General features: G+C 43.0%; 1 protein-coding gene across 3 annotated transcripts in view; it reads left to right on the top strand.

Moving 5' to 3' along the window:
* The window catches only part of LOC124802928 (host cell factor 1-like), a 121,453-nt gene that overhangs the window by 69,210 nt on the left and 31,254 nt on the right, over positions 1–20,989 (top strand). For all 3 annotated transcript variants that reach the window (XM_047264005.1, XM_047264004.1, XM_047264003.1), the window contains one exon: positions 19,308–19,512. In XM_047264005.1, coding sequence (XP_047119961.1) covers positions 19,308–19,512 — 205 coding nt within the window. The remainder of the gene's footprint in view (positions 1–19,307; positions 19,513–20,989) is intronic.

Genomic DNA, 20,989 nt, shown 5'->3' with positions numbered 1-20,989 from the left:
CTCTGGTCACGCCCACTTTCTACGATACATAAGTCGCTCTCAGACGTCCGACCCGTCAGTCGGCAAGACTCACCGGAGGAGAAACCCCCCTCTGAAGATGTCCAGCGAAGCACTGGACGAAACGTTAGGAGCTGAAGAGTTTCATGGACCACGACCTTACATCCCGCAAGGTTTACCAGAAGATAGTTAATGGATTCACCTGAAATGTTAGCAAATATTTAGTAATTATAACTAAGGCAAATAACAGGACGAAGTTCTAAAAGTAAATTTGTCATAGTGTATATAAACATGTTTTGGCCATTAAATGAGTGTTAATAAACAGGGCAGTATGCAACACACACTGATTGATAATATGTAGAATGTATCAGTATATTGGAAAGCTGGGTTGGTATAACGCCATTACATCACTTTAATCTCACGAAATCAATTACACTTACAATGTAGTCTAGACATATTCTTGAAAATGTTTTATTTTAGAGTATCATATATCATTCTGTGTGATACATGAACCCAAATCACTGCTGCATTCATGCTGCACACATTTCATTCGCTAATGAACACTAAGAATTTCAACAAAATAGACAAAAGTCCCTTTTGCACAAATGTCACTTTCAGTAGAGGATAGAATGACTTCCTTAAATTACATTGCCATTTGTGCACTCAGAAGTGAATTGAGGGGTCATTGATTTAGACATGTAAAACGTTAGCAAGCACTGTTAATGTAAATTCCTATCATTATTTTTCTACTTGCAGTGATACTAACTGTCTGTATAATCAGGTTGCCACCAGTGCTTTCATCTTGGCCTTTGAGGTTGATACATTACCTGAGAAGGTCAAGGTGATGGTCTACCGCTGCTATGTAAAACCCTATGACCCTCCCCCAGTGCAGTGCTTTAAATGTTGGAAGTTCGGTCATATGTCTTCCCACTGTACTTCCAGCATCACACGTCGAGATTATGGATGCCCATCACATCCCAATACTCCATGTGCTCGCTTCCCATCTGTGTCAACTGTGGAGAGCACCATTCGATCTGCTCACCAGACTGCAGGATTATCCAGAAAGAAAGGAAAATCTGGAGTACAAGACCCTGGATCGACTGACGCTAAGAGGAAATTTGAACGCGTAGGCTACATTCTGTATGCATGGCATCGTCTTACGCCGCTGCTGTAAGTTCTAGCCCCATGAGCTCTGCCAACTCCAGTCACCTCTCAAAGCCAGAAGGCAACGCCTATGACCTTGATGGTGGGGGGCACTTCCCTCCCTATTTCTCCTGCACCACCTACTTCAGGAGCGACACTCCACCAACCATCGGGGACGTCTGTCCCCAATTCTAAGCCAGAGAAGCATACAACTCCTTCGACTGCTCTCACTAGGAAAGGGTCCCTTGGGTCACTCCCTTCCCTTCTGCTAGTGGAATGATGACACCCGCCAGTGGCTGAACAGCCCAAAAGCAGCTGATCACAGGGCTTCACGCTCATCCTCAGTCTCGGAGACTGAATCGGTGAAGTCCTACCAGCCAGGGAAACCCAAGGAACAGTAAGATAAATCCAAAAAGAAGGTCCCCAAGACCAAGCGAATTGCAGTGGCACCCACACCACCGCTACCACCAAGCTCTGCATCTGTGGATGAGGTGGAGATTCTGGCGCCCGCTGAGGACCTAGATCTCGCCAGACCCTCAGACAAAATGGATATAAACTGCTCAGGCAAAAAGTCGGTGGCAGCAGGTGGTCCTGAGGTGTAAACTGCCTCATTGAATGTTCCGTGCCTTCCCAGTGTCATGATGACGTCATCCTCCAGTGTAATTGCAGCAGTTTTTTCCACCGCTTGGCTGAGCTACAGCAACTGTTAATCTCTACACCTTCTTCCTGCATTGCCCTCCAGGAAACGTGGTTCCCAGCAGTGCGGACCCCTGTCCTCCGCAGCTATAAGAGAGATTACAGGAACCGTAGCGACTATAATCGAGTGTCAGGTGGAGTTTGCGTTTATGTCCTAAACTCGGTCTGTGGTCAACATGTGCCCCTTCAAAGCCATCTTGAAGCTATGGCTGCCAGAATAAGGACGACACAGAAAATAACTGTCTGCAATGTATATCTTCCTCCAGATGGTGCAGTACCCCTAACTGTGTTAGCTGCGCTGATTGATCTACTCCCTAAACCTTTCGTACTTCAGGGAGATTTTAATGCCCGTAATCCCTTGTGGGGTGGTACCATGCTTACTGGCTGAGGTGGAGATGTCAAAACTTTACTGTCTCAGTTCAACCTCTGCCTCTTAAACACTGGAGCCGCCACACATTTCAGTGTGGCTCATGGTAGTTACTCAGCCATTGATTTATCAATTTGCAGCCCTGGGCTTCTCCCATCTATCCACTGGAGAGCACATGACGACCTGTGTGGCAGTGACCAGTTCCACATCTTCCTGTCACTGCCCCAGTGTCAGGCCCACGGATGCCTGCCCAGGTGGGCTTTAAACAAGGCGGGCTGGGAAATTTTCACCTCTGCTGTCACCATTGAATTTCCTTCACACAGGAATATCGATGTGATGGTTGAGAAGGTGACTACAACAATCATTTCTGTGGCAGAAAGCACGATTCCTCAGTCTTTAGGGTGCCCCCGGCGAAAGACAGTCCCTTGGTGGTCACCGGAAGTCGCTGATGCAATTAAGAAGCGTCGGCGAGCTCTACAGTGGCATAAGCAGCACCCTTCCCTGGAGCACCTCATAGCCTTTAAACGGCTCCGTGCTCGCGTTGTCCAATTTATCAAATGATGGAAGCAGGAGTGTTGGTAGAGATGTGTCTCAGCCATTGGGTGCCATACGTCACCTTCCCAAGTCGGGGCAAAGATCAAATGTGTTTTCGGGTACCAAACCCCAACAGGTGTTCACAGTGTTAACATAAATGGCGTGCTACCTACCGATGCAAATGTGATTGCCGAGCATGTTGCTGAGCAATATGCTCAAGCCTCGGAATTACCCCCCCAGCCTTTCATACTCTCAAACGGCAGCTGGAAGGGAAAGTCCTCTCATTTACTACACACCATAGTGAACCCTATAATGCCCCATTTACAGAGTGGGAGCCCCTTAGTGCCCTTGCACATAGATCCAACACAGCTCCTGGACCAGATCAGATCCACAGTCAGATGATTAAACATCTCTCATCTGACTACAAGTGACATCTCCTCATCATCTTCAACCGGATCTGGTGCGATGGCATCTTCCCACCAAAATGGCAGGAGAGCACCATCATTCCGGTGGTCAAACCCGGTGAAAACCCACTTGATGAGGATAGCTATCGGCCCATCAGCCTCACCAACATTCTTTGTAAGCTGCTGGTATGTCGGCGGTTGGGTCGGGTACTGGAGTCACATGGCCTACTGGCTCCATGTCAGGGTGGCTGGCCTACTGGCTCCATGTCAGGGTGGCTTCTGCCAGGGTCGCTTTACCACTGATAATCTTGTGTCCCTAGAGTCTGCCATCTGAACGGCCTTTTCCAGACGCCAACACCTGGTTGCGGTCTTTTTTGATTTATGAAAAGTGTATGACATGACCTGGCCACATCATATCCTTGCCACATTATACGAGTGGGGTCTCCGTGGCTCACTCCCGATTTTTATCCGGAATTTCCTGTTGCTTCGTACTTTCCATGTCCAAGTTGGTGCCTCCCATAGTTCCCCCTCCCCCCCCTCCCCCTGCCGCCACCGCCCCCATATCCAGGAGAACGCAGTCCCGCAGGGCTCTGTATTGAGTCTCTCTCTAATTTTAGTGGCCATTAATGCTCTAGCGGCAGCTGTAGGGCTGTCCGTTTCACCTTCTCTGTATGCAGACGACTTCTGCATTTCATACTGCTCCACCAGTACTGGCGTTGCTGAGCGGTGCCTACAGGGAGCCATTCACAAGGCGTAGTCATGGGCTCTAGCCCACGGTTTCCTGTTTTCGGCCCGCAAAGTCGCGTGTTATGCACTTCTGTCGGTGTCGTACCGTTCATCCAGAACCAGAACTTCACCTTAATGACGATCCACTCGCTGTAGTGGAGACATATCGATTCTTAAGACTGGTTTTCGATGTCCAGTTGACTTGGCTTCCTCACCTACGTCAGCTTAAGTGGAAGAGTTGGCAGCACCTCAATACCCTCCGCTGACTGAGCAACACCAACTGGGGTGCAGATCGCTCTATGCTGGTGCAGCTCTACAGAGCCCTTGTTCAATCCCACCTTGACTATGGGAGTCTGTTTTATGCTTTGGCGGTGCCCTCAGCATTGTATCTACTCGACCCATTGGACCACTGTGGCGTTCACCTAGTGACACGAGCTTTTAGGATGAGTCCGGTGACCAGTGTTCTTGTGGAATCCGGAGTGCCTCTATTGCAGGTTAGGTGTGCCCAACTGCTGGCCAGTTACGTAGCACACATTCGTAGTTCTCCTGTGCATCCGAATCACCATCTCCTCTTCCCACCCACGTCAGTTCATCTCCCACATCGGCAGCCCAGGTCAGGTCTTCCAATTTCAGTTCGTGTCCAATCCCTTCTTTCTGAACTGGGGTCCTTGCCTTTACCACCTATACTTGAGGTCCATTCACATACATCTCCATGGTGTACACCTAAGCCGCAGCTTTGCCTGGACCTTTCACATGGCTGTAAGGACTCAGTTAACCCCACGGCTCTCCGCTGCCACTTCCTCTCGATTCTTGACAAGTACCGATGCCATAAAATGGTTTACACCAATGGCTCGATGGCTGATGCTCATGACGGCTTCATGTATGTCCATGGAGGACATATTGAACAGCATTCCTTGCCCGATGACTGCAGTGTTTTCACTGCCAAGCTGGTGGCAATAACTCGTGCTCTTGAGCACATCCATTCATGCCCTGGGGAGGCGTTTCTTTTGTGTATTGACTCTTTGAGCAGCCTAAAAGCTCTCAGCCAGTGCTACCCTCATCATACTTTGGTAGCGACCATCCAGAAGTCCATCTATTGCCTTGGAACGGTCCGGTCGTTCAGTGGTGTTTGTCTGGACCCCAGGTCGCGTCGGAATCCCAAGCAACAAACCTGCTGACAGGTTGGCCAAACAGGCTACATGGAAACCGCTTATGGAGATCGTCTTCTCTGCAACTGACCTGCATTCAGTGCTACGCCTCAAGGTTTTGCAGCTTTGGTAGATGAAATGGCATAACCTCAGCACGCACAACAAACTGCGTACCATTAAGGAGACTACGAATATGTGGCAATCCTCCATGCGGGCCTCTCGCAGGGACTCTGTGGTTCTCTGCCAGCTCTGCATTGGCTACACTTAGGTGACACATGGCTATCTCCTGCGCCGTGATGACCCACCTCAGTGTCGGTGCGGCACTCGGCTGACGGTGGCCCATATATTGGTGAGCTGTCCTTCTTTGGCTGCCCTGCGACGGACTCTTCAGTTACCGGACTCTTTGCCATTAATTTTAGCTGACAATGCCTCATTGGCTAATTTAGTTTTACATTTTATGCACGACGGTGGGTTTTATCATTCTATATAAATTTTATCGCATGTCCTTTGTCCCTTTGTCTTGTCCACTCGAATGCTTTTAGGGTGGATGTTTTAATGTGTCACAGAGTGGCTGGCTTTTCCTTTTTATTCTTGTGGTCGGCCAGCCATGGTTCTCTACTCTCGTTTTTATCCCTTCTACCTGTTTCCTGCTTCTCTCTATGGTTATTTTCTTGTTTTTGTCCATAGTAGGATTGGTTGTCCTTCTGTCGTTCTTCTGGACCTTCCTTTCTCTTTCTATTGTGTTGTATGTCTCCTTTCTTTTCTTCTTTCCATAGTGTAATTATTTTACCGGGAACAAGGGACCGAAGACCTCGCAGTTTGGTTTCTTCCACCCCCTCATTTAAACAAACGAACCGACCAACCAGGACTCGTGAAGTCGCACATTGCACTGGGATTCCATGCACTACTGTTTGATAACCATGAAGGCATACCCGTTATTGCTATCCATACAAAATCCAGTGTCATCATGAACCGTTAGCCACTCATTTTCTGGCAAGAGAGCATCTGCGGTGTGGGCACTTCAGAAAATGAAAGAAGGCAACAGTTGGTTGCCTAACGTGTTGTGGACCAATGAAACCCATTTCACAGCCACAGCTGCAGAATTTCGGGTACCCAAATTCTAGAACTGTTGTTGAAACCCTACTGCATGTTGAGAAATTCATGGTGTGGTGTGAATTTACCACATCTACATCTATGTGTATACTGTACAAATCAAACTTATGTACCTGGCAGAGGTTTCATTGAACCACCCTCACAATAATTCTCTATTATTCCCCTCTCGAACAGTGCATGGAAAAACGAACACCAGTATCTTTCCATGTGAGCTCTGATTTCCCTTGTTTTATTATGACAATCATTTCTCCCTTGTAGGTTGGCATCAATAAAATATTTCAAAATGATGGAACCCAACAATCAGTTGTCCTTTCAAAATATCCACGGGTGTACTGCCGGTGTACAGTGTCCAACGGGCACAATATTTCGGCGATCATACATGTCGCCATCATCAGGTGAACTGATGGACTGAGCTCCTGTGAATGTGCCGGCAGGGAGATCCATACGCTATGGCTGCTCGGGGGGAACTGGGTTCGGTCGCGGCGGCGGCCGATTTAAATACCCTCTGCCCGTGGTGCGCTACCCCTGCCGTCCGCGCCCCGTGCCATGGTCGCGCAGTGGAACAGATTGCGGCAGCGTCTGAGATGATGTCGGTGTGATGGCTCTGTCTGCCGTGGTCATCACAACTATATGTTTGCTCGATTTACTCTTGCTTAAACCAGTCGCTGGTTCCCAAGCCTTGCTAAGTCATGGTTTATGAGGTCATCATTGGTGCGAATTTCGATGGCCTCTCTAACAACGCTGTCCCAGTATCTTGACGTCTGTACCAGAATCCTCGTGCGTTCCTACTCCATAGCGTGATTTTCCGACAAACAATGTTCAGAGACCGCCAACTTGCTCGGATACATCAGTCGAGTGTGCCTGTGGTGTTCACGGCATTGATCCTCGACGGTACGCATCGTCTGACCAATATACGACTTGCCACATTGACACAGAATGTGGTACACGCCAGCCTTCCTCAAACTGAGGTCATCTTTGGCGCTCCCCACCAGTGCACGAGTTTTATTTGGAGGACAAAACACAGTTCCGACCCAGTGTTTCTTCAAAATGCGGGCGATTTTCCCCAAGAGTGTGCCTGTATATGGAATAAACACAGTGCCTACCTCCTCCCTCGTGATTTCATCCATCTCCACAGTTTGTGCTGTAGTGGTTGGGCGGAGAGCACGTTGAATCTGCCACTCTGAGTACCCATTTTTTCGAAATACAGTTCTCAGATGTTCCAATTCCTGGGGTAGACTCTCTGTGGCAGAGATAGTGCACGCCCTATGTACTAGAGTTTTAAGTACCCCAGTCCTCTGTGAAGGGTGGTGGCAGCTGTCTGCATGCAAATACAGATCAGTGTACGTTGTCTTCTGATACACCCCATGACCTAGGGTGCCGTCAGCCCTTCTCTTGACCAAGACGTCAAGGAAAGGTAATTTACCCTCTGTTTCAGTTTCCATAGTGAATTTGATGTTGGGGTGTATGGAGTTTAGATGTGTAAGGAAGTCGAGGAGTTTATCCATACCATGTGGCCAGATGACAAACGTGTCGTCCACGTAACGGAAAAAGCAAGTAGGTTTCCATTCGGATGACAACAGGGCTTCCTCCTCGAAGTTCTCCATGTACAAATTCGCTATCACTGGTGAGAGAGGGCTACCGATGGTGACTCCCTCCGTTTGTTCGTAGTATTCTCCATTAATAAGAAAATACCTGGAAGTCAAGACAAGCCTAAAAAGTTCAGTGGTCTTCTCGTCAAACTTCTGACTAATCAATTCTAGTGACTCTTGCAGGGGTACCCTCGTAAACAAGGAAACTACGTCAAAATTCACCATGATATCTGACTCATCCAACCTGAAGCTATCAAGGCGTTTAACAAAATCCACGGAATTACAGGTGTGATGAGGGCATTTACCCACATAGTCGGGGTGCGGACGGCAGGGGGAGCGCGCCGCGGGCGGAAGGTATTCAAATCGGCCGCCGCCGCGACCGAACCCAGTTCCCCCTGAGCAGCTATAGCGCACGGATCTCCGTGCCAGCACATTCACAGGAGCTCAGTCCGTCAGTTCACCTGATGATGGCGACATGTGTGATTGCTGAAATATTGTGCCCGTTGGACACTGTAGACCGGAAGTACACCTGTGGATATTTTGATTATCAAATATGCCGGGAGAAACTCAAGAATCACAGTTGTCCTTTCCTTTCAGGCTTTCATAAAGCAGACCTATATTTCGGCTGGTGCCTGGCTGTTATCAATACACTATTTCATAGTGTCAATACATGTCCTAGTTCATCAGTCCCCTTTTGTTCGGTCGTCTGTCGCAGTTCATTCAATACTACTCATTCTTAGTCTTAGTCTTGAATGAACTGTGACAGAACACAAAACAACAGGGCACTGACCTACTAGGACATGTATTAAAACTATGAGGTAGTGCTTTGATAATGGTTAGGCACTTGCCGAAATGTGGATTTGCTTTAAAAAAGCTTGAAAGGAGAGGATGACTGATTGCTGTGCTCAATCGTTTTTAAAGTCTTGTCACATTCATTGAGTGCATTCCACATTCCAAATGGAAGGTAACTTGGTGATTGAAATTTTGTGAGAAAATTCTGGTGCAGTGAGAAACATCTTTGTTTTAATTACGTCCACGCCAAATCCTGCATCGTGTCCACGACACTATCTCCCCTATTTCTCGATAATACAAAATGTGCTGCTGCTATTTGAACTTTCTCAATGTACGCTGTTAACCGTATCTGGTAAGGATCCTACACCATGCAGCTGTACTCCAAAAGAAGACAGACAGGCATAGTGTAGGCAGTCTCTTCAGTAGATATGTTGCATCTTCTAAGTGTTCTGCCAATAAAACAAAATCTGTGGTTCGCCTTCCCAACAACATTTTCGGTGTTTTCTTTCCAGTTTAAGTTATTCATAATTGTAATTCCTAGGTATTTAGTTGAATTAATGGCCTGTAGATTTTTGGCCTGTAGATTTGATTGATTTATCGTATAATTGTAGTTTAATGGATCCTTTTAGCAGTCATTTAGATGACCTCACACTTTCCATTATTTAGGGTCAATTGCCAATCTTTTGCACCATACAGACGTCTTGTCTAAATCGTTTTGCAGTTTGTTGTGATATTCTAATGACTTTACAGGCGATAAATGACAGCATCATGTGCAAACAACCTAAGACATTCTCTCAGATTGTCTTATAAACTGTTTATGTATAGATAAGGAACAGCGGAGGGCCTATAACAATACCCTGGAGAACACCAGAAATCACTTGGTTTACTAGATGACTTTCCATCACGATATTCCATAAACGTACAATTTTACTACAGGCCTCTTGTGTGGTACAGTGTCAAAAGCCTTCTGGAAATCTAGAGATACGGAATCACATTGAAATCCCTTGTCAATAGCTCTCAACACTTCATATGAGTAAAGAGCTAATTATGTGTAGCAAGAACATGCTGACTGTGTGTCAATAGACCATTCCCTTCGAGCTAATTCGTAATGTTCGAACACAATATATCTTCCAAAATCCTGCTGCATACCGACGTTAATGATACGGGCCTGTAATATTAGTATGACTTGGGCAACTTCCCAGTTATTGGGTATGGATCTTTCATCGAGTGAGTGGTTGTGTACAATTCTTAAGCAGAGAGCTATTGCATCAGCATACTCTGAAAGGAATGTAATAGGTATACAGTCTGGACAAGAAGCCTTGCTTTTATTAAGTAATTTAAGTTGCTTCATGTCTCCGAGGATCACTACTTAAAGTTATTGGCAGCTGCTTTTTATTCGAATTCTGGAATATTTACTTTTCCTCTTTGGATATGGGATTTTTGAAGGCTGTGTTTAGTAACTCTGCTTTAGCAGCACTATCATCGATAATATTTCCATTGCTGTCACACAGAAAAGGCAGTGTTTTTGTCTTGCCACTAGCATGCTTTACGTATGCGTACCTCTGAATTTAAACAGACATTTTCACCAATTTATCAATGGTAAATTGAAGTCACCACCAACTATAATTGTATGAGTCGAGTATGTGTTTGAAATTAGACTCAAGTTTTCTTTGAACCTTTCAGAAATTGTAACATCCGAGTTGGAAGGTCAGTAAAAGGATCCCAATTATTATTTCATTCCGGTTGCCAAACATGAGTTGTATCCATACTAACTCACAGGAACTATCTACTTCAGTTTTGCTACCAGATAAACTGCTTCTCTCTGCCCATCCCCCCTTCCCCTCCTCTCTCTCCATCCCTCTTACCCCCCACTTTGCCCATCAACTTCTCTAAGCTGTCTTCTCATCCCCTCCTAGCTTCCCTTTTCACTGTCCCTCTCATGCTTCCACTCTCTCTGTCCATCTTCTCTTCCTCTCTTCCTCCTCCCCCCTCCCCCCTCTTTGCTCCCCACATCACCCTATTCATCTCCCCCATGCATCCCCTTCATTATCTATTTCCCTAAACCTTCATCTCCCCATCTACCTCCTCTTCCCCCGCTCTCAGCCCCTCCTCCCCCCCCCCCCCCGCCACCCCCTCAACATCTCCTCCTCTCCCTCTCTGTGCCCTTCATGTGCCACTTCTCTCTGTCAGTGTCCTTCGGCCACCTCCCTTTGTCCATCCCAGCGGATCCCTGTCTCTGTGCCTCCCCCTCTCCATCCATCTCCATATCAATCTGCATCCAGCCGTGACCATCTTCATGTATAGCCCCTGCAGAACAGGTGAATGAAGCAAGCATAGGCTACTGCCACAACACATCTGTCGTGCAGGGCAGCATGAACAGTGGGGGCTTGGAGAACCTTTTTTCCCATAACAGGGCTTTCTGATTCTACTCCCCATACAACCTGCCACTCGTGCAGGCAGCCTGTTTGGTTGGCGGGCTGAAAAAACATGGTTTCGCCTGTATCTCCACTCCTGTTGGAGCTAGGAGAAACCACAGTGCTGATTTTGTAAAGTTCACTGTTTGTGTTCAAATTTTGGTTGAAATTGATCCAGGGGTTTGGGAGGAGATCATAATCATACATACTTGCAATGTTCTTTATATGGTCACACAGAAATAATCAGTTTTGTTTTCACAAGTAGATTACAGAGTAACTTTATTGCACCGTCACTACAAGCAATGAAAGTGATGTGATACGTTGCTTCCTTATCTCAGTTGGTACAAGAGTTACCACAATTAAATTGCAGTTTCGGCCACTATCCGGCCGGCTGCACTTTCAAATGCATGCACCGCCAGCTACGCCACAATGTTTCCTACAGCCACTTTAAGTTCAAACATTCATACACTGACCCCATTTTTGTGTGTTTGCCAGTTGAATAACCTTTACAGACTTTCATAGTGGCCCGGGCCCAACATCTTCTGAACAGACTTTGTATTGAGGTTATCAGTGTCAAATCAACACAAGGTCTAAACCTCACCATCTCAGATTTTCTTGAAATTTGGCACGTGTGTGTTGTTGGTATGGATGTAGAAAAGTATGAAACTTTACTGAGCTATGTCAACTCTTTCTTGAATTACAGAGCCATAAAGTTATCATAAATGGCATGCCTGAATTGTATCTGTAAATAGTCAGTGGTTCAAAAGTTTGTGATAAATGTAGGAAGGAAATTACTATGTTAAAAATGCCCAGTTTTTAAGTGCTAAAAAGTTGAACATGATCATTTTCACTCAAAAGTGTTATTGTACATTGATACAGAATTTATAACTACTTCAGAGGTTAATCAGTCACTTAATATATCTCTTGAACAGTTAGGTGAGTCTCCCATTGAAAAGAGAAAAATGAAATATGAGAAGTATTGGAGATCTAAAGCAAGAAAAATTTTCGCAACTGTGAAACATAAACTCTTTTTCTGCTTGTGCTGAAAGTTTGTCATCAGAAGCAAAAGTGATGTTGAGAAATGTAAAGTTTTAAAAAATCTGGAAAATAAGTTTTCCAGTTGTACAAGTTGTTCAAAAAGGCTAATGCTTCTAAAATGTTTACCAGATAATGGTAATGCATGAGTACAAATGCCCAGTCAGTCAAAAAGAATTCAAAAGAAAAAAGCTTTTCAGAAAGTTAAAATTTACAACCCAGGGAAATGCTTGCCAATAGACACAGTGGGAATTGCACATTGATTTTATGAAGGATGTAATTAGCAGGGCAGTGCCAGGTATTAATGGCTTTGTGACAGTTAATGAATCAGACGGAAGTAGAGCAAATGTTTTCGAAAAACGTCATATTGTGTAACCTTAAAGAAGCATACAAAAATTTTAAAAAGAAGTTTGGCAGCATGAAAATAAGTTTCTCTAAATTTGCTAAATTGCGACATAAACATTGTATGTTAGCTAGTCAAAGTGGCACAGACACTATTTGTGTGTGCACAGACCACCAAAACATGAAACTAATGATAGTAAATACTACATTGAAAACTGTAACAAGAGTTAAAAATTCAAAATTACAAGCAGTGCCTCACAAAAGTGCTTTGTAACACATAGTCTGTTGATTATAAGATGGGGAAATGTGCTTACTGTCCAGGTGGGAATGAGATGTGTAAAATTTTGGAAGGCTCCTTTGCTGAAAATTGAACTAAAAAAGTACAATTTCTCCAGTGGGTTGTAGTCTTAGATATTTTGGAGGAAAGAAGAGCTTGATTTATTCTGCAGCAAGTTGTCCTCTTTATCTCAGCATTACCTCATTCTCAGGCAGCAGGAATATTTTCTTAACTGCACAAAAGAAAATCTGGAAGAATCTGAATTCTTTGTCATGTGTGATTTTTCTGAAAATTACCACACAGTTCTACAAGATAAAGCTCCAGAGTTACCACTGGACAAAGCAATGGGTTAATATCTGGCTCTTTGTTATATATTTCAAAGAGGAAAACAAAGTTGAACATCTTACTCATGACATTGTTTCTGATTCACTAGAGCACACCACAGTTGCTGTATATACTTAAAAGAGAAAAAAGAACATGACAGTCAAAGATCAAAACCTTCCAAAAAAGTTTTTCTATTTTTCAGATGGGTGTTCTGCCCAATACAAAAACAAAAAGAGCTTCTCAAACCTCAGTTTCCAAGCGGAAGATTTTAAAGTGTAAGCAGAGTGGCACATTTTTGTCACAGCACATTGCAAAGGGGCTTGTGACGGTGTTGGACGATCTGCAGAGAGACTGGCAGCTCATTCCAGTTTGCAAAGACCCTGTGAATACCAATTACGAAGCCCACTGCAACTTTTTCAATGGACAGTAGAAAACATTATCAATGTAAACTTACCATATGTAACTTAAGAAGACTATATTGAATCAGAATGTTTCGTGTAAAATTGCTTTGAACAATCATTGGCTATCAAAGGAAAGCATCAGTACCATGCATTCATTCTGAAAACTAGATCAAAAATATTGGTGAAAAACTTTTCTTAGAATTCAGAAATTTGTTAAAAGGAAGTGTCAGAATCTCACCCAAAAAACTAAAATTACCAGACACATCAGGCTATACCACTGTTGTCTGTCAAGCAAACTAGTGCCTCAAGTACTTCTTGCAGAAAAATGAAGAACCTGATGAAGTAAAAATAATTTTTCTTCATCCAGCTGGGCCATCTACATCCTCCTTATATCCAAGAAATGCTGATGTTCTGGTGACAGTAAATCCTGTGACTCCTACTGGAAGAACTTATACTTTACTTGAAAGTGATGTGTACCAAACGAAGCCTTTTCAAACTTAAAATGTTAAACAGATCCTGTTACTTAATAGTTAGTTTTACTGTGGACTATTTATGTAATCTTTATCACAACATTGTTCATGTTTAGTTTCATGAAAATGTCCATATTAGTAATGTTGTAATAATTAACATGAGTACGAATTTGAATTATTGAAAAAGAGAGCTTCAGTATTGTTTCTTTCTTTCCCTGTTTTTTCCAATGAAGAAATTATCATCCCAAATTTATATTTTGATCTGTAATTTACAACAATACTAGGTACTCATGGAATAAATTTGGAAATTGTAAAATGTGTATTTCTGAAAAAAAAACTAAAACTTTAAATTTTGTATAGAAAAGAATTTTCTTATTAACCTTTATATTATTATATATGGTAGGGAAGGGTTTGAAAAATGACACCTATGCATCCCAGGTCTGTTACAGTTGGCTTCTACAGCAATTCTAAAAAGTACCATTTTCTGTTTTTGTGCCCATTTATGTTAACTTTGCACCTCTGTAATTATGAAACAAGTTGACACAACTCAGTAAAATTTCATGTTTTTCTAACAAGGGAACCTCCCAATCGCACCCCCCTCAGATTTAGTTATAAGTTGGCACAGTGGATAGGCCTTGAAAAATTGCACACAGATCAATCGAGAAAACAGGAAGAAGTTGTGTGGAACTATGAAAAAAATAAGCAAAATGTACAAACTGAGTAGTCCATGCGCAACATAGGCAACATCAGGGAGATCGGGAGTTCAGGAGTGCCTTGGTCCCGTGGTTAGCGTGAGCAGCTGCGAAACGAGAGGTCCTTGGTTCAAGTCTCCCCTCGAAAGAAAAGTTTAATTTTTTATTTTCAGACAATTATTATCTGTCTGTCTGTCCATCCGATGCGAGGTAACTGCCCCGTAGTACGGGGACGGTACACCTAAACAAACATCGAAACACACGACGTCAGTCGACTACAGCACACGGAAGAGAGAGTATTCCTGCTAACGAGGCTCCCTGGCTGGCAGTTGACTGTTCACTACTTTGGACGAGAGTGCATTAAATAGGTGAGATGTATTCCGTGGGCAATATGAATCCAGCAAATATAGCTCGCGACTTAAATAACAAGGTCAATGAATATTTTCCGAACCCATACTACGGCGCAGTTACATTGCATCGGACGGACGGACAGATAATAATTGTTTGAAAATAAAAAAATTAAACTTTTCATTCGAGGGCAGAGTTGAACCAAGGACCTCTCGTTCCGCAGCTGCTCACGCTAACCACGGGACCACGGTGCTCCTAAGCGTACACTATCCTTGATATTGCCTATCTTGCGCATGGACTACTCAGTTTGTATATTTTGCTTATTTTTTCATAGTTCCACACAACTTCTTCCTGTTTTCTCGATTGATCTGTATTCAGTTTTTCAAGGCCTATCCACTGTGCCAACTTATAACTAAATCTGAGGGGGGTGCGATGTGGAGGTTCCCTTGTAAGTCTATGCCAACAGCATGCCTTTGCCAGATTTCCAGAAAATCTGAGATGGTGAAATAGAAAACGGTCTTTTTCTGTGTTGATTTGACCATTGAAGAGTGACAGGTTCATAAATCTTTTGTATATGTGTATGTTTCAACATTCAAGTCTACTGTTAGCAGCTGATGCTGCTACTAATGGAGCAAAGTTAAGTATTTTTATTATTTGCTATTAGATGTAGAATAAATTAATATCTGAATTCTCTGTTCATGAATGGCATCTGTTCCCCACCCCTGCATCTACTAAAGAACCACACATTGTTCAAAGGAAGACATAATATAAATCTAAGACATATAATTATGTTGCCCTCTGCGTACTATCCCTTGCCATATCCTGGTTTCACTACCTTCAACTGTTCAGAAAATAAAAGGAGCACTATATCTTACATGACTCATCCTGGCAAGAAAAGTGTCAGAATCCTGAAAATCGCTTCAGTAATGCATCTCAAGTTTTATGTATATTAAGCATTTCAAAAACTGGTCATGTGCGATTAGGACTTGCACTTTGAGGGTTCTATATGAACTTAATTATGTACACAGACAGTTCATCCATTTCGGAAATTGAGGATCTTGACAATTTTTACCTGTTATCGACATTGATATTGGCAAGATATGGGGCCCACAGATTCCAAGACTATTGAGGGTGTTTTTATTTCAAGTATGAAAACGAATAACAAATAACAGAAGAAATGAACAATTTTCTAATATTTTCCTTGACTTGTACTGTGAAAACTTCCTTCTTACCAGATTTCATGATTCTACATCAAGGGCAAGTACCCTGTAAGTGCAAATGAGTGAGTCTGCAAGTATCAAAATATGTGAAATAAATGGCAATATCTTTTGATTGCTTTGACTTAGTAGCTAACATTTATTGTGCTGCCAAGGGGCCATAGACCTTAGTGTGTGACGTAAATTTCAACTTGATATGTCTACCTGTTCCTGAGAAAAAGGAATCTTAACAGACAGACAGATAAATAGACAGTCTGATAACAAATGACAATTTTTTTTTCATGTGATGTAATTACAAATTAATAGTTTTTGCACTTTTTTTCTTTGGCTGTAGTGTGAAACCTTGCTTCATTTCACGATTCTAGGTAAAGGCAACTACCCTTTGGGTTTTAATGAATGAGTTTGTGAGTATCAAAATATGTGATAGCCGTATTTTTTGTTGATATTGACATCGATGCTTCCCTTTTTTGCATTTCCAGTGGACCGTAGACCTTAATATGTGACACACATTTCAACTTGATAAAGGTACCCACTCCTGAAGAAAAGGATTTTGAACAGTCAGATGGACAGACAGACAACAACAAAGTGACCCTATAAGGATTTTATTTTTGCTGATTGATGTACAGAACCATAAAAAATAGAATTTAGTTGGATGACATTGTTGACTAGGAGCCTCTAAGGCAGGCTGTTCCAGCTCGTCGGCTCCGTTGTAAGCCGCGGAGCGCTCCCTGCTCCAGGGAGCCGCGTCGCTCGCTGTGACCATTCAAGTGGGCCAGCACGTGACACGGCTGGCTGAGGCAGGCGGCAAGGCAAGCGTTTTGATGTGCCAGCTGCGTCTTACAAGATCGACAGCCTCATACTCTCAGCTGCTAAGACGTAGTGACACGCTACACCAGGAAATATGATGTTCAGGAAATAAATAAGGAACAACTGTTTTACAAATTTATTGGGCCTCTTTAGTTTGACATTTTCTTTTCATTACAAGATCGGAAATATCTGGCGTCAAAGTGTTCGCAGCATTAATGCGGAGGATGGCTTTCATTGTTGCATCCTGAAGAAACAATCATTCCTTACTTTTTACTTTTTTCATTGCTGAGAAAAGATGCTCACAACAATACGTAGATCCCAACATGCAGATGATCTGAGCGGCATTGTTGTGAAGCTTGGGAAATGTTTTTTGCTGTAATGAACAATACCATCGTGACAAATCCAACGTGTTGTAGTACCTCTCTTTCAACAAAGTTGAATTTTGCAAATCAATAATCTCCAATTGAAGTGACGATGACAAGTCATCGGGGGAAACTGAAAAAGGAGTGCTGAACACCGTAAGTTCCATTTCCAAACTAGTGAGGTCTCGGAATCGTGTTTCAAACGACGTGATGAGCTGCTTTAACTTTGCTTGGTAATTGCCGAAAGTAGTACCTTCAGGTAGTTTTAAAGAAGCAAGACGATTCAAGAACGTTAAATGTCCATTACTCATCTGCCTCTCAAATAAACGTAACTTTTCCATGAACGCTTTGATCTGGTCGTGCATGTCAACGATTAGCTGCCCTTTGCCCTGCAATGACAGATTTAAATTATTCAGATGCATAGTTATGTCAGCTAGGAACGCCAGGTCTGATATCCATTTTATATCTTTCAGACAACGCATTTCTTCCCCTTTCATTTCGAGAAAAAGGGATATTTCCTCACGAATGGCAAAGAAAACATCAAGAACTTTTCCCCGACTCAGCCAACGAACTGTACTGTGGTAAGGTATATCCCCATATTCCGCTTCCATATCTTTCAGGAATCCTTTGAATTGGTGATGATTCATACTGTGACGCCGCACAAAATTCACACATTTCACGACATCTTTCATTAGACCACCTAGCTCTACTGTTTCAGCACACAGTGCCTCTTGGCAAACAAATCAATGAAGAGTCAAAATCTCTTTCCCGAATTCGTCCCTGAGTTTATTTTTCAAACGAGAAGCAAAACCTTGGTGACACCCGATCATTTGTGGTCCAGCGTCTGTCGCTACAGAATGGAGCTTATCCCACAGCAAATTCATATTGTCCACTGATTCACAAACAGCTTTAAAAATGTCACATCCCGTTGCGGTGTAATCGAGTGGTACCACATCCAAGAGTTTTTCAGTTACTTGCAGCTCCATGTCGACACCACGCACAAACGCTGCCAGCTGAGCACAGTCCGATATGTCGGTGCTTTCACCAAGCACTAGCTAAAATGCAACAAAGCTCTCCGCTTTTTACCTGAGCTGTGTCTCTAAATCCGCTGCCATATCCAGCATTTGACGAGACATTGTTTGCTTCGACAGGCAAACTCAGGCAAACCCCTTCAATTGCCTGCACCTCCCTTGGAAACAAACATTCTGCAACTGCTACCATGCACGATTTTACGAGTGGTCCCACCGAAAACGGCTTGTCACTTGTCGCAATGACATGAGCGATCCTGTAGCTTGCTCGAATTGCAGATTCAGTAGTGTTTTCTCCGCTCTCATTCACCTGAAAATTATAAACGCATTACAGAACACGAACTATGTTGCATGTTTTGATACCCTCCGTATTATGCCTCCTGGTATGTCGTTCTTAAGCCTGGCTACCAATTCTCTGCGTGCAACGCCTTCTACCTGATCGTAGTGCGCTGCGTGAAGACGTGTATAATGTCTGTGTATATTTTACCTCCTCGCAGAATTAAATACTTTGACATACAAGACACTGCGGACGACCATCCCTCTCAATGAATAGAAAGGCATCCTCCAATAGAGGTACAGGGCTCCCGCGGCTAGTTGTAGTTGTCATTGAACACGGATTATTGCGTCAGTTGCGGCTGCATGCGGCCAGGGGGCAGTGAGTTTGCTTTCCCCCTCCACGCGGGCTCCGAGCTGCCGCAGTGAGCGCTCCGGAGTGCTCCGGCTCCCTGGAGCTCGGTTGGAACAGTCTGCTTTAAGGGGTACATTTGGCCACTTAGCCAGCATGTTACTATATGGGAAAGAAGTATACTTTGTGTGTGTGTGTGTGTGTGTGTGTGTGTGTGTGTGTGTGAGAGAGAGAGAGAGAGAGAGAGAGAGAGAGAGATATTTACACATGTATGAAACCAAGAAACACAAATAGTAATTAGATAATTTGTTTATTGCAGTTTGGAGCTAGATTGTAGCACTTCATGGGAGAGAGTGAGAGAGAGAGAGAGAATTATTGACATAATAAGTAAGTTTTAAATGTTGAATATGTTATTATTATTTGTATACAAAATGATAAACCCTCTCTGCTTCACAGTCTGATCCAAAAGTACAGCCAGGACAACCAAGCCAGTTAGCATTTGTTCGTGTATACTGTGGTGCAACAAATCAGTGTACAGTGGGCAATGCATCACTTGCAGCAGCACATATAGATACTACAACAAAACCTGCCATCATATTCCGCATTGCAGCAAGGAATGACAAGGGGTATGGACCAGCAACACAAGTTAGGTGGTTACAAGGTAAGTTATGACATAAAAGTTCAGCAGTGTAAGCTTTATTTATCTTCTCTTTAAGCAGCATCACCTTTTAGGAGTTATTTATGGACTGTGAAACTGGTCATTAACATGTCAGGTGCATTAAAATTTAAACCATGAATGTAAATTTGAAGTACAGCATAACAGAACATAGTTCATGTAATTATCAATAGATTGAACAGCTGCTGTTGGAGCATAGCTCACAAGTACATACAGCATAAAACCAGACATCTTGTGTTGAGTTTCCAGTTTCTTAAATATAGGGGCAAAGGACTGCAACAGAAGTTGTCAGGGAGAAACAGTAGGTTCTGCACAAGAACTAGAAAGTGGACTCCCAAAATTTAGGTGGAAACAAAAGTTGAATGATGGGGATGGGAAGAGGAGTTGAGAAAAAAAATGGCAAATAATATGAACGTATGTGATACTGAAGACAATAGTCCCAAGAAAGATAATTGTTTACCCTTTTAAAGATACCTTGAGCATTAGAAAAACACATAGTAAATTGGTGCTGTACGTAACTTCTGCTCCTAGTGTTGCTGTATTGGATCTGTGAATTTTATAATCTGAGCTAGTCATAAATACGTTATTTATATGCCTCTTTACTAGTTATCACAGTCTCAACTACCTGATTTGTTGTCTTCCTTGATATCGTTGCTGATACAATATACAAGATTCAAGATAAATTGTTAAAGAAAAAGATAACAATAAGAAATTTAGATGCACGGAATCCTGTACAAAACAGCTTGAAAGACAAGGAGTAAAATAAACAAGCGTAATTAACACTTTGGAGAGCAAGCCCAAACATAGCTCAGTCTAAAACTGTGTTTTAAAAAGGCCACATCTGAGTATACATCAGGCCTTGATTTTCTCGTTACGTGAGCCACCTGTCACTCTAAAACTGGACAAATTTGATATGAGAACAGTTTACAGATGTCTCGCTACATGTCCTGTAACTGGAGCTGCATTCTTTTGTTAGTTTCTAGAATTATTTTGAAAGAAGCATTAGTGAACATAGCAGCTGCTGACGCTAATGGTTGAGCCAATATTATCACATTTCGTGCATGTACTCGTTAGATTTTGCAGTTTGCTGTTCACCTGCCACAAATACGTCAAGTTTGTGGAATGAGCTCAGTAATTAACCTAACACTTTTTACTTAGGAGGATCATTATACTTTCTGTCATCATTATTTTAAATTTTTAATCCATTGTGGAACTACAGTAACTATGGAAAATAAATCTCTGATCCTTTTTTATTATGTATTACTCTCAAAGCTACATCAATTATATCTGTGCCAGTAATGCTTTAAATAATGGCATCAATGGTCGGTTTCTTAGGCCCAGTATGGGGAGGTCTCTAAAGTGTTAAAATCCAGGTGACTGCAGAAACAGAGTATTTGCTAGACAGTAAACTCCCATCACAACAATTTTAAGTTATGTGTTGCATTGTGGTGTCTAAATTTCT

The sequence above is a fragment of the Schistocerca piceifrons genome, chromosome 6 (assembly GCF_021461385.2).
Source record: "Schistocerca piceifrons isolate TAMUIC-IGC-003096 chromosome 6, iqSchPice1.1, whole genome shotgun sequence".
NCBI classification, from domain to species: Eukaryota; Metazoa; Arthropoda; class Insecta; order Orthoptera; family Acrididae; genus Schistocerca; species Schistocerca piceifrons.
Note: the sequence above shows the minus strand (reverse complement) of the source record. Positions and strands in the feature narration are given on the sequence as shown.